The 18272-nt window shown below is 37.3% G+C and overlaps 1 protein-coding gene across 3 annotated transcripts in view; it reads left to right on the forward strand.

Moving 5' to 3' along the window:
• The window catches only part of VAMP7 (vesicle associated membrane protein 7), a 53206-nt gene that overhangs the window by 14358 nt on the left and 20576 nt on the right, over positions 1–18272 (forward strand). For all 3 annotated transcript variants that reach the window (XM_003279346.2, XM_003279344.2, XM_030807010.1), the window contains exons 4-5: positions 2342–2479; positions 4698–4788. In XM_003279346.2, coding sequence (XP_003279394.1) covers positions 2342–2479; positions 4698–4788 — 229 coding nt within the window. The remainder of the gene's footprint in view (positions 1–2341; positions 2480–4697; positions 4789–18272) is intronic.

Here is an 18272-nt window from a genome sequence, read left to right on the forward strand (position 1 = left end):
CCAACCCCCAGGCTGCAGACCGGTACAGGTCTGTGGCTTGTTAGGAACCAGGCCACATAGCAGGAGGTGAGCGGCCTATGAGCATTACCACCTGAGTTCCGCCTCCTGTCAGATCAGCAGCAGCATTAGATTCTCATATGAGTGCGAACCCTGTTGTGAACTATGCATCCGAGGGATCTAGATTGCATGCTCCTTATGAGAATCTAACTAATGCCTGATGATCTGAGGTGGAACAGTTTAATCCCGAAACCATTCCCCCTCCCCCAGTCCTTGGAAAAATTGTCTTCTACAAAACCGGTCCCTGGTGCCAAAAAGGTTGGGGACTGCTGATCTGTACCTGTGATGGGCAAAGGTGATGCGAACTCTACATAGCTGGAATTGTTAATATTTTGCATTTGTCATATACAGCAGCAAATGTTAAGAAAACTTGATACTGGGGTATGTGCAAATCAACTCAATTTTGGTAGAGTTTTAGCTTAGCCTCTTGCAACTTCTATATTTATTCTATTTTGTAGTGAGAATTGATGTTCATAATTATAATTCTTTGATATCAAAACCTCTCAAAAATTGTTTACCTGGAATGTTAAATTAGATAATGTCATTCCTTCTATCAGTAGTTAATGAATTCTTTAATGTATGTGAACTTTGGAAAAACAAAATTACAATACATTATGATCAGGTATATAAACCTGTAGTTTACATTGGTTAGGTATGACTATTTTTCGGCTCTCAGCCCAAAATTCTCAGTAACTTAATGATGTCATTAAGGTCCTTTCTCTTCTCTGCTTTCCTCCGTGTCTCCTTCTTCCCAGACAGGTTGCCATTATGGTTACGTAGAGCTACATACTTATTTATTCATGTCCAGAGAAGAGGGACTGTGTCTTCTTGAGTGTCTTATTGTAGGAATGAGGAAGCTTTTCCCAGCTGCATGCCCTCCCCTCCCCCTGCTTTCAAAGTGAACTTCCTTTCATGTCTTATTGGCTGCATGCTCATTTCTAAACTGCCTACTGACAAAGAGACTTGGAATTGGCATGGTTGCCATAGATCAGGGTTCCTAATCTTTATTGTATCACAGACTCATCACTTGTGGGACACTCCCAGAATGTTTTTGTTTTCTTTTTTTAATTTTCCTTTTCCAGAATGCCTTTAAATGTATAAAACACAATTCTAACAAAGCCAATTATATTGAAATATATATATATAGTATTCAAAATATTTTAAAAACTTGATGTAGTAATATATATGATTCTTTATGAACTCATTAACAACATCTAGTCATGGGTCTAATAACTAATAATCTTGATGTGATGGGTGTTGACAATATTTTGAGATATCTATAACTGTGATGGTATATGAAAAAAGATTTCTGTTGGTGACAGTTACAGGTACTGTTTAATACTACCTCGATTATGAATATACTACCTATATTCACAATTGAAATATAAGTTAACGATTGATAAAAATAATGATGTGATTTTCTTTTTTTCTATCCAAGTTCAAAGGCCCCTTGAATTTGGACCATTGACCCCAATTTAAGAACCCTTGGCTTAGACTAAACATCTTGGGTGAAAGGGAAATGACTGTCAACCATAGTGAGCATCACAATGACTTTTATCTCTGGCTTCACAATATTTTCCAAAAGTATGAAAAAATCCAGCTATATGTGAAATGACTGATGTGAAAGAGCTTGGAGTAGAAGAAAAATAATAATGAAATCTGGGATAGAGCCGAGCCTCATATTTCTCGAGCTATAATTTGATACACACATACACATATATACATAAACACACATACACATTCATTTTTTTCCTCTAAGGTATTCTTCTAGAGAACACACATACTTTTTGGGTGGCTGGGATTAGACATGAGTATGTCACTTGATCTTTTCAAATATACCACCACTATTGAAAAAATTCAATTTGAAGTTAATATCAGTAGTATTAGCTGTATGTGTGAAAGACTCTATGATTATTATGGGATTTATTAAACATATTCTTGTGCTGGGCCTTCTAATAGATCCTATGAAATATATGGAGGAAGTAAAATCCAATTCCTGATGTCAAGAAGTTGATAACCTAGGTATCATTATCTTCAGTTGTCAATGACCAGATACATCTGGATTCACTCTCAGTTCTTTCATTTACTGGTCGTTGGACCATTGGACAAGTTAGTTACTTTTTCAGAGCCTTCCTTTACTTATCTTTAAGATAGGATCAATGCTAGTTCCTCCTCAGAGAATCATTGCTCAGTAAATGTTAGCTGTTTTTTATTGTTGTTCTTAATCACTCACATCATCTTTGTTTAGTTTCTAAATGTGAGTTCTGTGTTGATCTCTTTTCAGGATTTTGAACGTTCCCGAGCCTTTAATTTTCTGAATGAGATAAAGAAGAGGTTCCAGACTACTTATGGCTCAAGAGCACAGACAGCACTTCCATATGCCATGAATAGCGAGTTCTCAAGTGTCTTGGCTGCACAGCTGGTAAGATCTTTCTCAGGATAAGGTATTTTGATTTATATCTTCTTTATTACCTTCAAACACTATGAATCTAGGGGGCCCTGACCTGCAATATAGTTTTCTGATTGTGTCACTGTAAGTCAACATAATAAAACTTCCCTGATTAAAAAAAAATGTAAAGGGGCCATTTTAGGGTAGAAAACAGTGATATTCTTTATTATCTCTGTATTCTCTATTAATAGTGGTCACAGTGTCTCACGATTGGAAGAGCATTAAAGATCATCTAGTTCAACTACCCATCTGATGCGTAAATGTGTTCAACATGCCAAATGATCTTTTAACCTGTACATAAACCTTCTACCCTTCTATGAGGGAAATTTAATTTTCTGACAACCCAAATTAATAATTTGAAACTCTCTTCATCCGTATGAATCCCTAATTGTCAGCTTAGTGAGGTTTTACATGTGTATATACCTGTGAAATACCACTGTACTCAAGAGAGCATTTTAATCACCCTAAAAATTCCCTCATATCCCTTATCAGTTGGTCCCCTCCCCCACACTTTGCCCCAGGCAACCACTGATCTGTTTTCTATCACTACAAATTAGTTTTGTCTTTTATAGAACTTTCTGTAAATAGAATCAAAAAGTATGTACTTTTTTGTGTCTTGCTTGTTTCAGTCAGTGTAAGGCTGTTGATACTCTTCCATGTTGTATAAATCAGTAGTTTTTTCCCCTTTTTGCTAAGCAGTAGTATATGCATATACCACAATTTGATTATCCATTCACCTGTTGCTGGATATTTGGGTTGCTTCCAGTTTTCAGCTATCATGAATAAAGCTGCTGTTAACCTCCATGTATAAGTCTTTGTGTGGACATATGTTTTTATTTCTCTTTGATAAATACCTAGGAATGGAATTGCTGGGTCATATGGTAGGTGATGTGTAATTGAAAAAAAAAAAAAATCACCACTTTTTTTTCCAAAGTGTTTGTAACATTTTATATTCTCATCAGCAGTTCCAGTGTCTCTGCATCCTTGCCAATACTTGATGTGGTCTTAAATTTTGCCATTCCAGCTGATGTGAAATGGTATCTCATTGTGGTTTTAATTTATGTTTTCATGATGTCAGACACCTTTCAAAATGCTTCCCTTTTATCCATGAAACTGAGTATTAAGACCTAAGCTCTAGCTATGATTCTGTTGTGAGTTAAAAAAAAGCTGTATTGTAATTGAATACTTTCACTTCTCCTGTGTTTTTAATACTCTGGGTATTACATTTCTAAATTTGACACACACACACACACACACACACATACTCTTCTGGCAATAAAGTCCCTTTAAATTGGTTACTTATAAACCTTTATTATTCAAACAGTTGGTTTGTTTCATACTCCCCACTAGGAAATGTTCATCTATGTAAAACTGTATAAAACACTACCAACAACAAAAATACCAGTACTTAGTCAAAAGTAAATAGGGTCAGCTAGAAACAAAACTTTCAAATTAACCAATTTATCATTAGCTCCAGATCTGTGTGACCTTCTGAACAAAATCTGTACCTGTTCTTTCATCTGTAAATAGAGATAATAATAGCATCGTTTCATAGAGTTTTGGGGTGGATTAAATAATATCCCGTTTAAAGCACTTAACACAATGAAATGACTGGAACATTGTGTATTAAGCAGCCCATAATTTCTAGCTATGGATAAATAATTTCAAAATATATATTATCAGTGTCTTAGATTCTAGATCCTATGAGAAGCCAATAAAAATAGTTTATATGCTGTGATCCTGGCAGATACAAGAACAGATGCTGAGAAGCTGGGCCAGCCCCTACCTCATCATACTCAAGAAGTGGGGAACAGTTTTGCAGCATTCTTCCCCTACTGCCGCAACTACAGTCTTCTTTTTCTCCTTTCTTCTTTGTCTGAGCACAGATTATATATCTCCCCCAATCTCTGCCCCACAAGTCACATGTATGTTTGATATAATGTTTATTTTTATTTAAAATAAGGTAATTTTTAGACTACATACTTATAGTTTGTATAGAAGCATTTTTTATGCTGCCCATATTTTTTCCTGGGTATTGTAACATTTTTCCAGTGAAGTGACATGTATCTTTTATATCAATAGAGACATAATTTTATAGCATTCCTCAGTGTAAATTGTCATTCCCCTTATTTTTGTTTTCCTATTGTAAATAATGTCTGGGTACCATAAGTTAAAACTTATTTTCTTATAGAAGCATCACTCTGAGAATAAGGGCCTAGACAAAGTGATGGAGACTCAAGCCCAAGTGGATGAACTGAAAGGAATCATGGTCAGAAACATAGGTATGTTTCATGCATGTGGGCAAAAATGATAAAGATTACTTGACTGGGGTCAAATTATTCTAGAGAAGCCAAAATAGCACTTCCTTATTCTTACCATTGGAAGTTAATTGTCAGCTGAGACACCTATGATACTGTCTGCTTGTGCAAATGGTTTCTTCTTTGTCCTTGCAACTATTCTTCATTCTAAATTTACTAGTTTGCTTAGCAAGACTAATTTCTAAGAACCTTATGATAATTCAGCAGTTTAGAATAATTTGGTCAGTTTGATCGTACAGTGTTTCACTGAGTTAATGTATCACGGGTTACCTAACCTTGCCTGAATTTTGGACGCATAGGTTATTTAGCACAGTGTTACTCAGAGTGCTGTTTTGCAACCAGATAAGGAGCTTGCTGAAGAATGTCAATGTTGTGCTTCCTTCACTGAGGCCCTCTTGCTATGAAAATGTCAGTTGGACTGAACAGTATGCTTAGAGACTTAGTCAACCAGTTGCGAACACTCTTAAGTAGGACTGGTTTAGAAGTTTATCCTACAGTAACAGTACTGTTATGTTTTTGTGCCTATTATGTTTTTCTTATTTTCTTGAGATCAATTATCAGGAATGGGATTAATAATCAAAATGCGCAAACATTTTCATGGTTCTTGATATGTACGTCTCAGCTATTTAAAGTGATTTCCTTTGATTGATTTTAGTTTTAATTATATATCTAGATAGAGACTAGAGAATCTGTTGAGACAACTACTATTTATTTTTACTCTTTTTTTGTCACCAAATGTATTTATTTTGCCCGAAAGTGGAGGCAGACAATTGCTACAATATTATTTATTGCAGATGCATAGTTTCCAGAAAAATCAACATTTTTAATCGACTCCTTTTAAATGACTTATTTATTTTTAGAGTTATAGAAACAGCAAATTTAAAATGTGACAAGAACATTCCCAGTTAATTCCCTTTAATTTTTTTAAAAGCTTAATTGAAATATAATTCACATATCATATAATTCACCCATTTAAAGTATACAGTCAGTGGTTACTATATTCACAGAATTGTACAACCATTGCTGCAATCAATTTTGTAACATTTTTATCATCCCTAAATGAAACCCTGTACCCATTTGCAGTTGCTCCTCATTTCTCCTCAACTCTCAGACCTAAACAACAATTAATTCCCTTTTCATCTTCATAAATTTGCCTATTCTGGACATTTTGTATAAATGGAATCTTGTAATATGTGGCCTTTTGTGTCTTTGTTCACTTAGCGTAATGATTGTGAGGTTCATTCATGTCGTAGCATAAATCAATACTTAATTCTTTTTTACGACTAATAATTCCAATGCATTAATGCATTTTATGTGTCTACTCATTAGTTCATGGTCTGGTTATTGTAAATAATGCTGCTATGAACATTTGTGTACTAGTGAAATGGTACTTTATTGTTATTTTGATTTGCATTTCCCTGATGACTAATGATGTTGAGCATTTTTTCATGTGCTTATAGGCCATTTGTATATTTTCTTTACCTTTGGAGAAATGTCTATTTAAAAATACTTTGTTGTTTTTAAGTGGGTTGTCTTTTTATGGTTGAGCTATAACAGTACTTCATATATTCTGGATACTAGACCCTTATCAGATACATGATTTTCAAATATTTTGCTCTATTCTGTGAGTTGTCTTTTCATTTTCTTGATGGTGTTCTTTGAAGCACAACAGTTTTTATGAAGTCCGATTTATTTTTTTCTTTAGTTGTTTGTGCTTTGAGTATCATATCTAAGAAATCGTCGCCTAACCCAAGATCACGAAGATTTACTCCTCTGTTTTCTTCTAAGACTAGTTTTAGCTCTTACATTTCTATCTATGATCTATTTTGAGTTAATGTTTGTGTATGGAATAAAGAAGAGATCCAACTTATGTCTGTTGAATATGTATATACAGTTGTTCCAGAACCATTTGCTGAAAACGCTTTTCTTTCCCTGTTGAATGATCTTCGCATTCTTATCAAAAATTAGTTATCAATGGATGTATGGCTTTGTTTCTGGACCTTCAGTTCTGTTCAATTTATCTTTATGCCAGTACCAGACTGTCATGATTATTATAGCTTTGTAGTAGGTTTTAAAATCAGGAAATATTCATCTTCCAACTTTATTCTTTCTCAAAATTGCTTTGACTATTCTGGGTACCTTTCATTTTCATGAACTTTAGGATGAGCTTGTCAATTTCTGCAAAAAAAGCTATCTGGGATTTTGATAGGGATTGTGTTGAATCTGTAGATCAATTAGGGGAGCCATTTTAACAATATTAAACTTCTGATCCATGAACATGGGCTTTCTTTCTATTCATTTAGGTTTTCTTTAATTTTTTCCAACCATGTTATGTAGTTTTCAGTGTGCAAGTCTTACATGACAAAGACTCTGCTTCAGCAAATTTTAGACAAGCTCCTCTGAGCACTCTGTTAAACTAGGTCTCATCCTTGGGCTCTGTCCTTGGCCTGCCTAAGGAAGTCTTAGCAAAGAATCCTGCTAATACCCCACCCTTGATCAAGTTCCTCGTCCCCTATATTTGATATATAAGTCCAGCCAGCTTTTAGCAGGAATCCTGTTAGGCCAGTTTAGAGAGAATCCCCTTGCCCTTGATGTCTCCTCTTAGTAATTTTCCATCCTCTGACCCCCTCTGTTCATTGGCCACAAATCCCCACTGGTCTTGGTCGCATTAGGAGTTGAGCTCAATCTCTCCCCTCAATTGTGATAGCCTTGACCCCTATTGCAGTAATCTCAAAATCTGCCTTACCATTTTTTAACCAGCGTCAGAATAATTTTTCTTTAACAATATCTCTTCTAACATCCTTCTTGCCTTGTTCCTAAGTATTTTTTATGCTATTGTAAATGGAATTTTTCTCTTTCATTTTTGGATTGTTCAGTACTAATATATAGAAATTTTATTGATTTTTATAAATTGGTGTTGTATTATGCAACCTTGTTCTCATTTATGAGTTCTAATAGCTTTTTAATAGTTTCGTTAGGATTTTCTCTATATAGAATCATGCTACTTGCAAATATAGTTTTAATTCTTCCTTTTCAATCTGGATGCTTTTCATTTCTTTTTATTGCTTAATTGCCCTAGCTAGAACCTCTAGTATAATGTTGAATAGAAGTGGTAAGAGTAGACACCATTGTCTTATTCCTGCTCTTAGGGAGATCTTGAAGAATCTTCCACAATGAAGTATGAGGTTAGCTGTGCGTTTTTCATAGATGTCCTTTATCAGGTTGAGGAAGTTTCTTTTTCTTGTTTGTTGAGTGGTTTTATCATTAAACAGTGTTGGATTTTGTCAATTTTTTTTACATCTATTGAAATGATGGTTTTTGTTCTTTAGTAATATGATGTATTATAATAATTGATTTTCAGATATTAAATCAGCCTTGTGTTTCTGAAATGAATCCCACTGCATCATGGTGTATAGTCCTTTTTGCATATTATTGGATTCATCCTGCCAGTAGTCTGTTGAGGATTTGTTAAATGTCTGTATTTTTAAGAGTTGTTGGTCTATCATTTTCTTTTCTTGTGATGTCTTTGTTTGGTTTTGATACCAGGGTAATGCCGGGCTCATGGAATGAGTCAAGAAGTGTTCCCCCTTTCTTCTATTTTGGAAAGATTTGTGAAAGTTTTATATTAATTCTTCTTGAAATGTTTGGTAGAATTCACCTTTGAAGCCACCTGGGCTTGGGCTTTTCTTTGTGTGAAGCTTTTTTGGTTCTGTTTTTGTTTTTTGAGATGGGGTCTGTCTGTCACCCAGGCTGGAGTGCAGTGACACGATCCTCTCTAATTCCTCTTTCATTCCCTTGGTGGGAGGGTTACCTGCAGCCTTGACCTCCTGGGCTCAGGCAATCTTCCCACCTCAGCCTTCCAAGCAGCTGGGACTGCAGGCATGTGCCAGCACGCCTGGCTAATTTTTGTTTTTCAGTTTTTTTGTAGAGACAAGGTCTTGCCATGTTGCCCAGGCTAGTCTCAAACTCCTGGGCTTAAGCCATCCACTTGCCTCAGCCTACCAAAGTGCTAGGATTACAGGCATGAGCCTCCATGCCTGGCCTGAAGTTTTAAAATTATTGATTTAGTCTCTATACTTGCTGTAGCTCTATTCAGATTTTTTAATTTCTTCTTGAGTCTGTTTAGCAGTTTGTATCTTTCTAGGAATTTGTGCGTTTCATCTAAGTTACCTAATTTATTTACATATTCCTGTTGATAGAATTCCCCTAAGATCCTTTTCATTTTGTAAGTTTGGTGGTGATATCTCCTCTTTCATTCCTGATTTTAGTAATGTAAGTTTTTTCTCTGTTTTACTTGGTCATTCTACGTAAGGGTTTGTCAATTTTATTGATCTTTCTAAAGAACCAACTTCTGGTTTCATAGATTTTTTTGTCTATAGTTTTTCTGTTCTCTATTTAATTTGTTCACCCTAATATTTATTTCCTTCCCACTGCTAGCTTCAGATTTAGTTTACCCTTCTTTTCTAGATCCATAAGGTGAAAAGTTAAGTTGTTAGGTTATTAATTTGAGATCATTTGTCTTAGCTCAGGCTGCCATAACAAAATTCCATAGACGTAGTGGCTTAAACAACAGAAGTTTATTTTCTCACATTTCTGGAGGCTAGAAGTCCAAGATCACGGTGCCAATTCTGGTAAGGGCTCTCTTCCTGGCTTGCAGACAGCATCTTCTCTCTCTGTTCTCCCATAGGGCAAGGAAAAGAGAGCTAGCTGTCTAGTGTCTTTTATTTAATTGATACATAATATTTGTACACATTTATGGGGTACGTGTGATACTTTGTTACATGCAAAGGCTGTGTAATGATCAAGTCAGGATATTTGGGGTGTCCATCAGCTCGAGAATTTATTTCTCTGTCATGGGAACATTTCAAATTCTCTCTTCTAGCTATTTTGAAATATATAATACACTATTGTTAACTTTAGTCACCCTACGCTGCTATCAAACATTAGAACTTATTCCTTCTATCTAACCATATGTTTGTACCTATTAACCATCCTCTCATATTCCCTGCTCCGCCCCACATACCCACACTCTTCGTAGCCTCTGGTATCTATTTCGCTATTGTCTATCTCCATGAGATCAACTGTTTTAGTTCCCACATGTGAGTAAGAACATGTAATATTTGTCTTTCCATGCCTGCCTTATATCACTAAACATAATAACCTCCAGTTACATCCATGTTGCTGTAAATGACATGACTTCATTCTTTTTCATGGTCAAATAGTATTCCATTGTGTTTATAGACCACATTTTCTTTATCCATTCATCCATTCATGGACACTTAGGTTGACTCCATATCTTTGCTATTGTGAATAGGGATGCAATAAATATGCAAGTGCAGATATCCCTTTTATACACTGATTTTTCCTTTGCATAAATACCCAGCAGTAGGATTGCTGGATCATATGGTAGTTTAATTTTTAGTTTTTGGAGTAATCTCCACACTGGTTTCCATAGTAGCTGCACTAGTTTACTTTCCCACCAACAGTGTGTAAGTGTTTTTTTTTTTTTTTTTTCCTTATCCTAGCCAGCATCTGTTATTTTGTATCTTTTTAGTAACCATTCTAACTGGGGTAACATGATATCTCATTTTGGCTTTTATTTGCATTTCTATGATGTTGAGCATTTTTTTCATATACCTTTTGGCCATTTGTGTGTCTTCTTCTGAGAAATGGCTATTCATGTCCTCTGCCCACTTTTTAAGGGGATTATTTGTATATCTCCTGTTGAGTTCATTATATATGCTGGATATTATTCCCTTATCAAATGAATAGTTTGCAACTATTTTCTCCCATTCAACTGGTTGTCTCTTCACTCTGTTGATTATTTCCTTTGCTGTGCAAAAGCTTTTTTGTTTAATATAGTCCTATTTGTCTATTTTTCTTTTTGTTACCTGTCCTTTTGAGGCGTTAGCCATAAAATCTTTTCCTAGAGCAGTGTTCTGAAGTGTTTCCCCTATGTTTTTTTCTAGTAGGTTTATAGTTCTGGGTCTGAAATTTAAGTCTTTAATCTACCTTGGTTGATTTTTGTATGTGATGAGAGACAGAGGTCCAGTTTAATTATTCCACATACGGATATCCAGTTTTCCCAATACCATTTGTTGAAGACAGTGTCCTTTCCCCAGTGTACATTCTTGGCACCTTTGTTGAAAATCAGTTGCCTATATATGTGTGGCTATACATACGTGGATCAATGTCTGGCTTTTCTATTCCATTCCATCGACCTTGTGTCTATTTTTATACCAAATCATGCTGTTTTTGTTACTGTAGCCTTGTAATATGTTTTGAAGTCAGGTAGTGTGATGCCTCCAGCTTTGTTCATTTTGCTCAGGATTGCTTTGGCTATTTGGACTCTTTTTTGGTTCCTGAAATACTAATTTTAGGATTGTTTTTTCTGTTTCTGTGAAAAATGACATTGGTACTTTGATAGAGATTGCATTGAATCTGTAGATTGCTTTGGGCTTATGGTCATTTTAATAATATACATTCTTATGATCCATGACCATAAGATGTCTTTCTGTATCTTTGTGTCATCTTCAGTTTTTTTCATCAGTGTTTTGTAGTTTTACTTGTAGGAGTCTTTCACCTCCTTGTTAAATTTATTCTTCAATATTTTATATGTTCATAACTATTATAAATGGGATTGCCTTCTTGATTTCATAAAGTTTTATTTCACCAAGTTCATTATTGATGCATAGAAACATTACAGATATTTGTATGTTGATTCTGTATCCTGCAACTTTGCTGAATATATTTATCAGATCTAGGAGTTTTTTGGTGGAGTCTTTGGGTCTTTTAGACATAAGATCATATCATCTGCAAAGAGGGATAATTTGACTTCCTCTTTTTCAATTTGGATGCCCTTTATTTCTTTCTCTTGCCTGATTGTTCTGGCTAGGACTTCCAGTATTGCGTTGAATAGGAGTAGTGAAACTGGGCATCCTTCCAGTACTGTGTTGAATAGGAGTGGTGAGAGTTTTCCAGTTCTTAGAGGAAAGGCTTTTAGTTTTTCCCATTCAGTATGTTGTTAGCTGTGGGTTTGTCATAAATGGCCTTTATCATGTTGAGGGATATTCCTTCTATGCCTAGTTTTTTGAGAGTTTTTATCATGAAGAGATGTTGAATTTTTTTTGATACCTCGAACTATATATTTTTATTTGAATATATAAAAGTAGAATATCCTATTTTCCTTTTGAGCTGTGTCATCATACTGCTAAAATTATGGATGAAAATGGAAATACTTCAACCTGACCCATTGCAATTTCTATGTCACACATTTGCACTTTTTTTTATTATACTTTAAGTTCTGGGATACATGTGCAGAATGTGCAGCTTTGTTACATAGGTATACACGTGCCATGGTGCTTTGCTGCACCCATTAACCCATCATCTACATTAGGTATTTCTCCTAATGCTATTTCTCCCCTAGCCCCCCCACCCCCCAACAGGCCCCAGTGTGTGATGTTCCCCACCCTGTGTCCATGTGTTCTCATTGTTCAACTCCCACTTATGAGTGAGAACATGCGGTGTTTGGTTTTCTGTTCCTTTCTTACCTTGCTGAGAATGATGGTTTCTAGCTTCATCCATGTCCCTGCAAAGGACATGAACTCCTCCTTTTTTATGGCTGCATAGTATTCCATTGTGTATATGTGCCACATTTTCTTTATCCAGTCTATCATTGATGGGCATTTGGGTTGGTTCCAAGTCTTTGCTATTGTGAACAGTGCTCCAGTAAACATACGTGTGCATGTGTCTTGATAGCAGCATGATTTATAATCCTTTGGGTATATACCCAGTAATGGGATTGCTGGGTCAAATGGTATTTCTGGTTCTAGATCCTTGAGGAATCGCCACACTGTCTTCGACAATGGTTGAACTAATTTACACTTCCACCAACAGTGTAAAAGCATTCCTATTGCTCCACATCCTCTCCAGCATCTGTTGTTTCCTGACTTTTTAATGATTGCCATTTAATGATCACCATTCTTACTGGTGTGAGAGGGTATCTCATTATGGTTTTGATTTGCATCTCTCTAATGACCAGTGATGATGAGCTTTTTTTCATATGTTTGTTGGCCACATAAATGTCTTCTTTTGAGAAGTGTCTTTTCATATCCTTCACACACTTTTTGATGGGGTTGTTTTTTTCTTGTAAATTTGTTTAAGTTCCTTGTAGATTCTGGATATTAGCCCTTTGTCAGATGGATAGATTGCAAATTTTTTCCCATTCTGTAGGTTGCCTGTTCACTCTGATGATAGTTTCTTTTGCTATGCAAAAACTCTTTAATTAGATCCCATTTGTCAATTTTGGCTTTTGTTGCCATTGCTTTTGGTGTTTTAGTCATGAAGTCTTTGCCCATGCCTGTGTCCTGAATGGTATTGCCTAGGTTTTCTTCTAGGCATTTTATGGTTTTAGGTCTTACGTTTAAGTCTTTAATCCATCTTGAAGTAATTTTTGTATAAGGTGTAAGGAAGGGGGCCAGTTTCGGTTTTCTGCATGTGGCTAGCCAGTTTTCCCAACACCATTTATTAAATAGGGAATCCTTTCCCCATTGCTTGTTTTTGTCAGGTTTGTCAAAGATCAGATGGTTGTAGATGTGTGGCGTTATTTCTGAGGCCTCTGTTCTGTTCCATTGGTCTATGTATCTGTTTTGGTACCAGTACCATGCTGTTTTGTTTACTGTAGCCTTGTAGTATAGTTTGAAGTCAGGTAGCGTGATGTCTCCAGCTTTGTTCTTCTTGCTTAGGATTGTCTTGGCTATATGGGCTCTTTTTTGGTTCCAAATGAAATTTAAAGTAATTTTTTCTAATTCTGTGAAGAAAGTCAGTGGTAGCTGGATGGGGATAGCATTGAATCTATAAATTACTTTGGGCAGTTTGGCCATATTCTTCCTATCCATGAGCATGGAATGTTTTTCCATTCATTTGTGTCCTCTCTTATTTCCTTGAGCAGTGGTTTGTAGTTCTCCTTGAAGAGGTCCTTCACATCCCTTGTAAGTTGTATTTCTAGGTATTTTATTCTCTTTGTAGCAATTGTGAATGGGAGTTCACTCATGATTTGGCTGTTTGTCTTTTATTGGTATATAGGAATGCTTGTGATTTTTGCACATTGATTTTGCATTCTGATACTTTGCTGAAGTTGCTTATCAGCTTAAGGAGATTTGGGGCTGAGACAATGGGGTTTTCTAAATATACGATCATGTCATCTGCAAAGAGAGACAATTTGACTTCCTCTCCTCCTGTTTGAATACGCTTTGTTTCTTTCTCTTGCCTGATTGCCCTGGACAGAACTTCCAATACTATGTTGAATAGGAGTGGTGAGAGAGGGCATCCTTGTCTTGTGCTGGTTTTCAAAGGGAATGCTTCCAGCTTTTGCCCATTCAGTATGATATTGGCTGTGGGTTTGTCATAAATAGTTCTTATTATTTTGAGATACGTTCCATCAATACCTAGTTTATTGAGAGTTTTTAGCATAAAGTGGTGTTGAATTTTATCAAAGGCCTTTTCTGCATCTATTGAGATAATCATGTGGTTTTTGTCATTGGTTCTTTTTATGTGATGGATTACGTTTATTGATTTGCGTATGTTGAACCAGTCTTGCGTCCCAGTGTTGAAGCTGACCTGATCGTGGTGGATAAGCTTTTTGATGTGCTGATGGGTTCGGTTTGCCAGTATTTTATTGAGGATTTTCGCATCAGTGTTCATCAGGGATATTCGCCTGAAATTTTCTTTTTTGGTTGTGTCTCTGCCAGGTTTTGGTATCAGGATGATGCTGGCCTCATAAAATGAGTTAGGGAGGAGTCCCTCTTTTTCTGTTGTTTGGAATAGTTTCAGAAGGAGTGGTACCAGCTCCTCTTTATACCTCTGGTGGAATTCGGCTGTGAATCCTTCTGATCCTGGACCTTTTTCGTTTGGTAGGCTATTAATTACTGCCTCAAGTTCAGAACTTGTTATTGTTGTATTCAGGGATTTGACTTCTTCCTGGTTCAGTCTTGGGAGGGTGTATGTGTCCAGGAATTTATGCATTTCTTCCAGATTTTCTAGTTTACTTGCATAGAGATGTTTATAGTATTCTCTGATGGTAGTTTGTATTTCTGTGGGATCAGTGGTGATATCCCCTTTATTATTTTTTATTGTGTCTGTTTGATTCTTCTCTCTTTTCTTATTAGTCTCGCTAGCAGTCTATCTATTTTGTTAATCTTTTCAAAAAACCAGCTCCTGGATTCATTGATTCTTTTTGAAGGGTTCTTCATGTCTCTTTCTCCTTCAGTTCTGCTCTGATCTTAGTTATTTCTTGTCTTCTGCTAGCTTTGAATTTGTTTGCTCTTGCTTCTCTAGTTCTTTTAATTGTGATATTAGGGTGTCTATTTTAAATCTTTCCCACTTATTGCTGTGGGCATTTAGTGCTATAAATTTCCCTCTAAATACTGCTTTAGCTATGTCCCAAAGATTCTGGTACGTTGTGTCTTTGTTCTCATTGGTTTCAAAAAACTTATTTATTTCTGCCTTAATTTCGTTATTTACCCAGTAGTCATTCAGGAACAGGTTGTTCATTTTCCATGTAGTTGTGCAGTTTTGAGTGAGTTTCTTAATCCTGAGTTCTACTTTGATTGCACTGTGGTCTGAGAGACTGTTGGTTATGATTTCCATTTTTCGCATTTGCTGAGGAGTGTTTTACTTCCAATTATGTGATCAACTTTAGAATAAGGGCGATGTGGTGCTGAGAAGAATGTATATTCTGTTGATTTGGCTTGGAGAGTTCTGTAGATGTCTATTAGGTCCTCTTGGTCCAGAGCTGAGTTCAAGCCCTGAATATCCTTGTTAATTTTCTGTCTCGATCTAATATTGACAGTGCGGTGTTGAAGTCTCCTATTATTGTGTGGGAGTCTGAGTCTCTTTGTAGGTCTCTAAGAACTTGCTTTATGAATCTGGGTGCTCCTGTATTGGATGCATGTATATTTAGGATAGTTAGCTCTTCTTGTTGCATTGATCCCTTTACCATTATGTAATGCCCTTCTTTGTCTTTTTTGATCTTTGTTGGTTTAAAGTCTGTTTTATCAGAGACTAGGATTGCAACCACTGCTTTTTTTTTTGTTTTCCATTTGCTTCGTAAACAATCCTCTATCCCTTTATTTTGAGACTGTGTGTGTCTTTGCACATGAGATGGGTCTCCTGAATGCAGCACACAGGTGGGTCTTGATTCTTTATTCAATTTGCCAGTCTGTGTCTTTTATTTGGGGCATTTACCCTATTTACATTTAAGGTGAATATTGTTATGTGTGAATTTGATCCTGTCATTATAATGCTAGTTGGTTATTTTGCTTGTTAGTTGATGCAGTTTCTTCATAGTGCCGATGGTCTTTACAGTTTGATATGTTTTTGCAGTGGCTGGTACTCGTTTTTCCTTTCCATATTTAGTGCTTCCTTCAGGACCTCTTGTAAGGCAGGCCTGGTGGTGACAAAATCTCTCAGCGTTTGCATGTCTATAAGGATTTTATTTCTCCTTTGCTTATAAAACTTAGTTTGGTTGAATATGAAATTCTGGGTTGAAAATTCTTTTCTTTAAGAATGTTGAATATTGGCCCCCCACTCTCTTCTGGCTTATAGGGTTTCTGTCGAGAGATCCACTGTTAGTCTGATGGGCTTCCCTTTGTGGGTAGCCTGACCTTTCTGGCTGCCCTTAACATTTTTTCCTTCATTTCATCCTTGGTGAATCTGACGATTATGTGTCTTGGGGTTGCTCTTCTCGAGGAGTATCTTTGTGGTGGTCTCTGTATTTCCCAAATTTGGATGTTGACCTGTCTTGCTAGGCTGGGGAAGTTCTCCTGAATAATATCCTAAAGAATGTTTTCCAACTTGGTTCCATTCTCCCTGTCACTTTCAAGTACACCAATCAAACATAGGTTTGGTCTTTTCATATAGTCCCATATGTCTTGGAGCCTTTGTTATTCCTTATTCATTATTTTTTCTCTAGTCTTGTCTTCACACTTTATTTCATTAAGTTGATCTTCAATCTCTGATATCCTTTCTTCCACCTGATCAGTTCGGCTATTGATACTTGTGTATGCTTCACAAAGTTCTTGTGCCGTGTTTTTCAGTCCCGTCAGGTCATTTATGTTCTTCTCTAAACTGGTTATTCTAGTTAGCAATTCCTCTAACCTTTTTTCAAGGTTCTTAGTTTCCTTGCATGGGGTTAGAACATTCTCCTTTAGCTTGGAAGAGTTTGTTATTATCCACCTTCTGAAGCCTGCTTCTGTCAATTTGTCAAACTCATTCTCTGTCCAGTTTGTTCTCTTGGAATTTTCAGCCTTTTTGCACTGGTTTTTCCTCATCTTCGTGGATTTATCTGCCTTTAGTCTTTGATGTTGGTGACCGTCGGATGGGGTTTCTATGTGGATGTCCTTTTTGTTGATGTTGATGCTATTCCTTTCTGTTTGTTAGTTTTCCTTCTAACAGGCCCCTCTGCTGCAGGTCTGCTGGAGTTTGTTGGAGGTCCACTCCAGACCCTGTTTGCCTGGGTATCACCAGCGGAGGCTGCAGAACAGCAAAGATTGCTGCCTGTTCCTTCCTCTGGAAGCTTCGTCCCAGAGGGGCACCTTCCAGATGCCAGCCGGAGCGCTCCTGTATGAGATGTCTGTTGACCCCTGCTGGGAGGTATCTCCCAGTCAGGAGGCATGGAGCTCAGGGACCCACTTGAGGAGGCAGTCTATACTGTAACAGAGCTCCAGCACTGTGCTAGAAGAGCCACTGCTCCCTTCAGAACTGGCAGGCAGGAACGTTTAAGTCTGCTGAAGCTGAGCCCACAGCCACCCCTTCCCCCAGGTGCTCGGTCCCAAGGAGATAGGAGTTTTATCTATAAGCCCCTGGCTGGGGCTGCTGCCTTTCTTTCAGAGATGCGCTGCCCAGAGAGGAGGAATCTAGAGAGGCAGTCTGACTACAGGGACTTTGCGGAGTTGCAGGTTCAAACTTCCTGGCCGCTTTGTTTACACAGTGAGGGGAAAACTGCCTACTCAAGCCTCAGTAATGGCAGACGCCCCTCCCTCCACCAAGCTCAAGTGTCCCAGGTCGACTTCAGACTGCTGTGCTGGCAGTGAGAATTTCAAGCCAGTGGATCTTAGCTTGCTGGGCTCCGTGGAGGTGGAATATACTGAGCTAGACCACTTGCCTCCCTGGCTTCAGCCCCCTTTCCAGGGGAGTGAACAGTTATGTCTCACTGGCATTCCAGGCACCACTGGGGTATGAAAAAAAAACTCCTGCAGCTAGCTCGGTGTCTGCCCAAACGGCCGCCCAGTTTTGTGCTTGAAACCCAGGGCCCTGGTGGCATAGGCACCCAAGGGAATCTCCTGGTCTGCAGATTGCGAAGACTGTGGGAAAAGCATAGTATCTGGGCCAGAGTGCACCATTCCTCACGGCACAGTCCCTCAAGGCTTCCCTTGGTTAGGGGAGGGAGT

This window comes from Nomascus leucogenys, chromosome X (assembly GCF_006542625.1).
Source record: "Nomascus leucogenys isolate Asia chromosome X, Asia_NLE_v1, whole genome shotgun sequence".
Classification (NCBI taxonomy): domain Eukaryota; kingdom Metazoa; phylum Chordata; class Mammalia; order Primates; family Hylobatidae; genus Nomascus; species Nomascus leucogenys.